The sequence below is a fragment of the Capra hircus genome, unplaced genomic scaffold (genome assembly GCF_001704415.2).
Source record: "Capra hircus breed San Clemente unplaced genomic scaffold, ASM170441v1, whole genome shotgun sequence".
NCBI classification, from domain to species: domain Eukaryota; kingdom Metazoa; phylum Chordata; class Mammalia; order Artiodactyla; family Bovidae; genus Capra; species Capra hircus.
In genome coordinates, this window is record NW_017216461.1 from 3,905 (window position 1) to 12,748 (window position 8,844).

At 67.3% G+C, this 8,844-nt stretch overlaps 1 protein-coding gene across 1 annotated transcript; it reads right to left on the bottom strand.

Annotated features, from left to right (window-relative positions):
- Positions 1 to 2,254: 2,254 nt before the first annotated feature.
- LOC102187310 (fibroblast growth factor receptor 3) lies at positions 2,255 to 8,236 on the bottom strand (the record flags this gene model as incomplete). Its single annotated transcript, XM_018045593.1, is given in 11 exon segments — positions 2,255 to 2,272; positions 2,428 to 2,538; positions 2,622 to 2,743; positions 3,106 to 3,251; positions 3,555 to 3,745; positions 4,210 to 4,354; positions 5,782 to 5,972; positions 6,060 to 6,183; positions 6,274 to 6,446; positions 7,799 to 7,852; positions 7,970 to 8,236. Coding segments are annotated over 11 exon segments (1,542 nt in total), but the record flags the coding sequence as incomplete, so codon positions are not given.
- Positions 8,237 to 8,844: the final 608 nt, after the last annotated feature.

Consider the following 8,844-nt stretch of genomic DNA (forward strand, 5'->3'; position numbering starts at 1 on the left):
CACTTGGGAGGGGGAGGTGCGCGCACACGGGCGCTGTGCATACGCTGTATAGATCGCTGCCAGCTTGTGGCGCGTTGTATGGGGGCAGCCTCAGCACACAGCTTGAGACAGCGGAGCCTGGTCCAGCCCCGTGGATGCTGCCATCCCGTGTGGGGGGGCCGCGGGCGGGCAGGGACACCCAGGGAAGGAGCCCCCATGGGAGAAGCCCCCCTTTACATTCTAACAGGCTTGGTCGCCTGTGCTGCCAGTGTAGGTGCCAAGAGGTCACGGCTTGGAGTCAGGCAGGCGAGGCACGACCGGCCGGACGCCCATGGAGGGCACACCATGGCCCATGCGCGGGTGCAGCGCACACCACACACACTACACACACACCACATGGTGACCTGTCCCTGTTCCATAACCGTTCCACCCTGAATGTGACCGTTATCACGAGGTCGTGGCAAGTACCTGGGCCTGGCGGGACAGAAGGGATCATGGCAACCCAGCGGCAGCAACGGCTGGGCTTGGGGTCTGTTATACATTTCAATGGGGGCTGCGCTGGCCTGGCCCGCGCCGGCTTCGTTCACGGTCCGCGAGAGCCTCCTTCGCTAGCGGTGTGGCCCCCGGCGGCAGCAGGCGGGTGGTGAGCGAACTACGAACAGGAGTCGTCCACCCAGAGGAAGCCGGACGCTGGGTGTCCCTGGCCCGCTTCCGGCCTATGCGAGTACTATGCCGAGAGGCGAAACTGACAGGTCCAGAGTACTGCCCTGCGGGCGCAGGCGGGCTATGGGTCAGTGCGGCCTCTGGCTCCGCAGGGAGCCGCTCCACGGAGGCAGGGCGGGAGCGGTGAGCCCCACACTCACGTCGTTGCTCGTAAGGCAGAGACAGTAATTCCTCTGGATCTGTTTCCGGTCAGCCCATCATGGTGGCTGAAGAGTGGAGGCTCGCAGTGAGACTGGCGCGTCAGCACCTACACCGCAGACATCGTTAAAGACTAGGGGACACTGCAAGCTAGTGGGCCGCGGCGGGCCAGCCACTACGGTATCAGTACCATGTGGAACTCAGTAGGCCCAGCCCTACGAGGACACGCCCGGCCCTGGACTGGACTCCCCCGCATTCACGCTAGCGGGCGGGCCGCACAGGTCAACAGGTTCATGTAATTCGCGTGACAGTGCGCATTGGTCCTGCTTAGGTGGCCATCTGGTGGCCTTCTTCAGAGCTTGAAGAGTCCCTCCACGGGGATTGCTAGGTGACGCGAGCCCCCCAGTGTGAAGAGTCATCACGCAGAGCAGACGCTTGCCCGAAGGACCACGCTTAGGGTACAGTGATGGGGGCAAAGCAGCGACCGTCAGCCCTGGAAACAGACACCGAAAAATGGAGAAATCCAGGCAATTCACACAGCATGTCGCAAACTGGGTCGAAGCGACACTGAGCCCAGAGGCATGCACGCAACCCAGGCTCGTCCACCCGCTGTCAGAACTTCCTGCCGGCAGAGGCCTATCCGACCGGGCCCATAGCCCGGGCTACCAGTCATGGGCCACATACACTCACTTTAGCTGGTGTAGCCGCCGGTCATAACAAGGCCTCGGGGTGCATCCACTTCACATTGGGCAGGCGGCCCGGTTAGGGGAGGAGGGGCGAATGTTGGGCTGCCAGAGCGCCGCTCGACTGGCCGAGGCCCCCCACTGCACCCGGGTAGGGGCTGGAGCTCACGTTTGTTGTCTTACTTGTAGTAGTCGAGATGTGGAACGTCAGCGGGCCAGGCCGAATTGGTCCAAAGGGAAGTCCCTAGGTGATATTTTCGTGCTAGCCTGTGTTCATCCCCTAACAGTAGCCCCCGTATGTGGTCGTCGCGATTTTCATCACGTGGTGGTCCTCGCGCTCACCTAGCACAATGCGGGCGACAGGTCGCCTATGTGGACGCAGGGGTGGTCGGGGCACGGTTTGAGCCAGTCCAGCGGACTCTCCAACCACCCACGCGCCGGGTGGTTTGTCTCCACGCAGGCGCCACGACGGCGGGCATCTCGCATGGGGCTACTGGTTGGTCAGATAGTTCTTTCCGTGCGTTAAGAGTCCAGGTCAGGTCCAATGGACACCTCGCGCCAAACCTGCAAATAGTACGGATATCGCAGGACATCGAGGTCATTTGCCGGCGAAGCTGCTCCTGCGGGCAGGACCGGGCACGAGTGTCGCAGAAGTAGTCCAGTGCCTCGGGCCGCCGAGCGCCAACCCCGCAGGTTATTCCGTAGGTTGCGCCTTGCTCGCGTACTCCAGGCCAGCACATACAGGGGCCCTGAGGGCGCGGGCGGCTCAGAGGGGCGCCCTGCGGGCCTCCCAACCGCCCCACCCCCACCGCATCTGGTGCGGCCCCACCCCACCGGCCCGCGTGCACGCCCCCCTGCGTGCGGCCCCCGCCCACCGCAGACCCCGCCCCAGCCCGACTCTCACCGCCCTGCGTGCAGGCGCCTAGCAAGTTGATAATGTTCTTATGTTTTCCGATCATCTTCATCATCTCCATCTCGGACACCAGGTCCGACAAGTCCTTATCCGTGGCGTCATCTGTGCGGGGATGGGCAGCTGAGTCAGGGAGGGCCGTCCAGCCTGGCACAGGCCCCCTCACCACATCCCCACCCAACCATCACCTTTCAGCATCTTCACGGCCACCGTGACAGGCTTGGCAGCTCGGTCCTTGTCGATGCCAATGGCCTCTGCCATGACCACCTGGCCGAAGCAGCCCTCCCCAAGAGGCTTGCCCAGGGTGAGCCTGGTGGCAGAAGCAGAGAGGCCGTGAGCACACCTGCCTGCTTGAGGCCCTCTTCCAGGCAGCATGAGGTCGGTGCCGCCGCCGCCTCCAGGAAGCCCTCCACACTCGCCCAGGCAGCCCTGCTAATGGGTAAAGGACACTACCCGCTGACCTCTTGACTGTGAGGGCACTTTTCCAAGAGTGGGTCCCCCTCACCCATCTCAGAGGGGGCGTCCAGCCCCATATTCATCAGAGGCCTGCCTGACTCCCATATGAATTCAGTCAGGCCCGAGTGGGAACCCCTCCCCACTATGGGACCCCCACCCTCTGTGCCCTCGCACCCGCCACTGGGTCAGGGCCCCAGGCCTGCGCACACGACTGACCGGGCCCGGGACAGCTCCCACTTGGGGTCGGCGGGCAGCTCGAGCTCAGAGACGTTGGCCAGGGTGGGGCCCTCGCCCGAGGACAGCCGGGCGATGCGTACCAGTGGCGTGTTGGAGCTCATGGATGAGCTGGACTCCAAGGACACCTGCTGGGTCGGCAGAGGCAGGTTGGTGCCACGAGGCCAGGCAGCTAGGGCCCGGAGTGCGGCTCCCGCGGACCACATGCCCGAGAGGGACCTGACTTCTGCCCCTGTGGTGCTAAATGGAGGTTTTTAACATATTTTGCCCCGGAGAAACCCGGCTCTACGGGGTGACTGTGCAAGCGGGTGAGGGCTCAGCCCACACCCTGATGTCCTCAGACTTTACAGACGAGACACACTCAGGGGCCAGGGCAGCGGGCCGGGCAAGGGCACGGGCAGGCTCGGAACCTGGTATCTACTTTCTGTTACCTGTCGCTTGAGCGGGAAGCGGGAGACCTTGTGCACCGCGGGCGAGCCCAGGCCCTTCTTGGGGGGGCTCCGCAGGCGGTAGAGCGTAATGGCGGCCACAGCCAGGATGAAGAGGAGGAAGCCCAGCCCATAGCTGAGGATGCCCGCGAACACACCGCCAGCCTCACCGGCTTCCACCAGCTCCTCCTCGGCTGCAAAGACACAGGTGTCAGCGGCCTAGCCCAGCGTCGAGGGAGCCCGCGCACTGCCCCAAGCCGGAGCCGCGGGCACGGTGGGGGGCCCAGGACCGGGTACAGACCCCGCCCCCGGTGGGGTTGGGGGAGTGCCAAGGCCTCGTTGAGTCTTCAGCAGCCAGAAGTGCGCAGGCCACAAGGAGCGTAGACAGACCCAGGAAAGGAGAGCCCAGCAGAGCCAGCAGCACCCTCACCCGCCACCCGGGAGGCGCCAGCACCACCGCATCAGCTGCCAGGGACCCCGCTGGGCCGGGGCGCTATCGGGGGGAGGCCCGTCAGGCCCGAGACAGGGCCGAGCAGACTTTGCCCGCACGCCGGGTGTGGAAGCTGGCTGGAGGGCTCTGCAGTCCCCTGGCCTCCCCGGCGGCACTGGCGCGTCCCGAGCCCCAAGAGGACAGAGCGAGAGCGGCAGAAGCCGATACCTGGCAGCACCACCAGCCACGCAGAGTGATGGGAAAACCCGATAGAATTGCCCGCCAGACACGTGTACTCCCCCGCGTCCTCAAAGGTGACATTGCGCAAGGATAGAACCTCTAGCTCCTTGTCGGTGGTGTTAGCGCCCGCCGTCTACAAAGAGAGAACAGAGCGCGATAGGAGAGCACCAAGAGCAGCCCATGGGCACCGCAGCCAAAGTCCACTCGGCGCCGCTCCGGCCAGGCTGCAAGGAAAACGCCGCCGCCACCACCGCGACCGCCGCCACCGCGGCCCCAGTGGCCTCTGCCCCGCGCGTCCACACCGAGCCCGAAGCCAGTCCCTCCACCGGCGAGTCCTCTGTCCCAGGTGAGCCAGACGTTGTTGGCTGTCAGCACAGCAGGCAGGGTGAGCGTGCACCGGGGGAAAGGGGCAGGCGGGGGAGCCAGGGGGGCAGGGAGGGAGGCAACAAGGCCAGGCAGAAGTGAGCAGCCGTGGGAGCCGGGGCCAGAGAGAGGAGGGAACAGAGAGATGGACAGACAGAGAGAGACAGCGCGCGTGCTAGAGCAGCTGGAGGCAGGCGCTCAGGCTCGGCCCCAGGGCAAGGGCGTCCGGGGGCACACACAAGGTGCAGGTGGGTCAGCGCAGGCCGTGGGGGATCAGAGCAGGCGGTCACAACGGAGGCCGGGGGGGTCAAGGTGCAGAGGCGGCCACGCCAGGAGCAGTGTGAGCCAGGGTCGTGGGGTGGGAGTGGCGGGGCGTGCGGGTGGGCACAGGGCCAGGGCATCAGAGCTGGAGCTCGGCGTGCCAGGCAGGCGTGGGACAGAGCTGTTACCTGCTGGGGGCCCGTGAACACGCAGCCAAAAGGCCTTCTCAGCCACGCCTATGAAATTGGAGGCTCGACAGAGGTACTCGCCCCCGTCACGCTCGGACACATTGGCCAGGCGGAGGCGCGCGTCGGCCTCCGCACTCTCACTGATCCACGACTGCGGGGACAAGAGACCCGGCTCAGGCGCGGGGGCCCCGCCGGACACACGGGCGTGACTGCCGAGGAGCTGGCCCTCGCCCAGCCCCGAGGAACCAGCCAGGAGGGCTGCCTGGAGGAGGCGTGGAGACACCGCGGCGGGCGCTGTGCTCACACTGGACATAGCTGCCCGTCACGCACCCCCGCCGCCCGCTAACCCTCAGAGAGGTCCTCCTCGGAGCGCTCAGGCCACCCACCTCTGGGGTCCCCGCCCCAACGCTGCCAGGCCTGAGAGCTCCGGGTACTGCCCCGCCCCGAGTCTGTACTCCCGATCCCGCCCCTCAGCCCCATCGTGTGCCTTAACAGATGTTTCTCTTTGGGCAGCAAATGTCGCAATCGCCCCAGCTCGGGTGGCCCCCAACCCCGGGGCCGTGGGAACACATTCCTGCCCTGAGGGCCCAGGGAGGCGCCGGGGCTGGCAGAGCCCCCGCTCTGGGTCTGCAGGCCAACGCGGACAGACCCCGCCCCCAGAGCGACCCCGCTGCGTCTCCCCCAAGGCCCAGCCTGACGGGCCTCCCGCCTGGTCTGCCCTCCCCGCCCGGCCGGCGGCGGCGCCCACCTTGAGCACGGTGACGTAGGGCGTGCCGTCGGGCCCCACCTTGCTGCCGTTCACCTCCACGTGCTTCAGCCACTGGATGTGGGGCTGGGCATCGCTGTACACCTTGCAGTGGAACTCCACGTCGCTGCCCAGCACGGCGGTCTGGTTGGCGGGCAGCCCCGCCTGGAGGATGGGCCGGTGCGGAGAGCGCTCTGCGGGGCGCGGAGGGCTTCAGAGGCTGCCGGTCTGAGCGCCGCCTGGCCCCGCCCCGGCCCCCGCCCGCACGCCCCGGGCCTCACCCAGCACGTCCAGGGTGTAGGTCTGCTGGATTCTGCCAAACTTGTTCTCCACGACGCACGTGTAGTTGCCGCGGTCCGAGGGCACCACGCTCTCCATGACCAGGCTCCACTGCTGGTGCCGCAGCTGCGGGTGGACTCGGGTGAGCGGACGGCGGGTTAGCTGGTCTGGGCGCCGCCTGGCCCCGCCCCGCACCCCCAGCCACCGCGGGCCCACCTTGATTCCTCCGATGCGGTGCTCGCCCCGGAACTCCTTGCCGTTCTTCAGCCAGGTGATGGATGGCGTGGGGTTGCCGGCAGCCGGGCAGCGGAAGCGAACCGTGTTGGCGGCCGGCACCGCTAGCAGCTTCTTGTCCATCCGCTCGGGCCGCGTCCAGTAAGGGGCCCCTGCTGTCCGGGGAGGGAGGGAAGGCTGTGGCAGGGTGGGGTGGGTAGAGGCTTGCCTGTCCCTCTCCAGCCTGCTTCCCGCCTGCGGAGGGGATGTCAGCCTTTTGAAGACCCCCTCCCAGGGCTGGACGAGCTTCCAATAGCCTGAATGCCACCTCCGGTCACGCGACAAAGCCAGGTCCCTCACCTTCCTCAAACACCAGCTCCAGTCGGGGGGTCCAGGGCGCCGCACTGTGACCCAGGACGCAGAGGCGTCTCAGGATCACCACCCACCCAGGCGGGCCCATCAGGGGCGGGCCCACCAACTGGCACAGGGACCAGGGCACACCAGGTGAGGATGCCCAGCTCGATGGATGGGCACCGCACCTAGCCACCCAGAGAACCCGGAGCCTTGAGGCCGGCCAGGAGCCCGCGGGCTTCTGCGAGACCCCAGGCCACGCTCTGCCCCATGGGTGATAGGACGTCGGAAGGCCCTGCTCCCCACCCTGCCTTCCGAGACGGTCTACCCCCACCCTCACACCCAGCTGGTTTTCTCCTTTGGGGCTGGCAGCCCCACCAGCTGCCCAGCTCCCTGTGCCGCAGCCACAGGGGAAGACCACCCTAGAGTGGGCGGGACCCACCAGGGCGGAGGGAGAAGACAGACAGGGCACCCACCGGGTCCCCACACCCCCAGCCCGCATCTCATGGCATTACAAACTCAGCTCCTCCAAAAGCAGACAGCCCGCCTCCCCAGACCGGCCCCTCCACACCGGGCAAAGCCCCCTGCCACTTGCTGTTCTAGGCCCAGGTACCTGGGCACTGTCACCCACAAGCTGCCACCAGGAACCACTACGGCAGCCCCTTCCCAGTACATACACCTGCGCCCCGACACCCACGTCCATGCTGGCCACACCCGCCGACACCCCACAGCCCCACCACGCTGGCACCCCACCCAGGTGGCCCACGGCCACCCTGGCACCCCAGACACCACCTGCCCGACACCCGAGACGGCCACCCCTTCTGCCTAGGCGATCCCAGGTGTCTCCCACTTCCCTGAACCCATCTGCTGCCCCCTGCCCTGGTTCACGCACATGCAGCACTGACCACAGCCTGGCTCCCCCAGCCCTGGCCACACCAGTCCCCGGGGTGCTCCTGGAGCCCCGGCCCCCGGCCCTGCAGCACACCCCACCCCTCACCTGCCCCCAGAGCCCAGGGGTGGGCACCCATCGCCCCACAGAGAAGGAACCCCATGGAGGTGGTCCCCAGGCCTCGGTCTCATGGGGCGGGCGGGGCGGGGCCCCAGTGGGAAGGCAGGCCCCCAGTGGGAAGGCAGGCCCCCAGCCGGGCAGCCCCTCGCACCTGGAGCCTGGTCTCACCTGTGTCCTCAGCCTCGTCGTCCCCATCTTCGTCATCCCCCGAGGACGGAGCGTCTGTAACGCAGGCAAGAGGGCGGGCGATGCAGGGAGCGCCCTGCAGCCAAGCAGGACCCTCACGGCCCCGGGGCTCCCCGTGCCGCCCCGGCCGGAGCGCCGCGCCCTCGCCAGTACCTGTCACGCGCACGCTGAAGAGGCACAGCAGCCGCTGGGAGAGGCGCTGGCGGCAGCTGTAGGCCCCGGCGTCCTCGTGGGAGGCGTTGAGCACCTGTAGCCGCTGTGGCCCCACCAGGACGCGGTCCGAGGGCGCCAGGCCCACGCCGTCCTTCACCCAGATGGTGGGTTCCGTGGGCACCCCCGCCGGCGAGCGGCAGCTCAGCTCCACGGTGTCCCCGCTGCCAAAGGCCCGCTCCTGTGGGCTGGGCTCGGGGCCTGGGGCCTCTGCAGGCAAGATGGGGGTGTGAGGCGGGTGTCCCCACGCAGCACCAGACTCACCGGGCCATCTGGGGCCTGGGGGCAGGAGGCCGGGGAAGCAGTCCTGCCAGCCGTCCTGTAGGGCGGGCCGGGGCGGGGATGGCCGTCAGCGGTGCCAGGGCCAACTCTCCTATGTTGGCGACCCGCAAGGAGACGGGTGGGGGGCCACGCCAGTCAAACGCTGCGTGGACACGGGACACTCCGGAGTGTCGTGAAGTACTCCTCCTGCTTTTTTCCAACCACTTGGAAATGGGCTCAGCATGGCGGGAGGTGGGCGCGAGTGGCATGGCCGACCTCATGGGGACGTCAGGTGGGGATGACATGCGGCAGGGGCAGGCGACCGATCCCAGGAGGGGGTGCCCCTCACCCCGGGACCTGAGAACAGGTACTGCCCAGCATAGAAGGGAGCATCCCAAACTTCCCAGAACGTCTGGGCGCTAAGACGGGAGAGGCCAGCCTAGGGTGGAGGCCCTCGAGGGCCTGGCCGGTCTACACGCCAACCCAGAAGGGACCTGGGACCTAAACTAGGCTCGGCAGTGAGCACCAGAAAAGGGGTCAGAAAATGACGCAAGTGT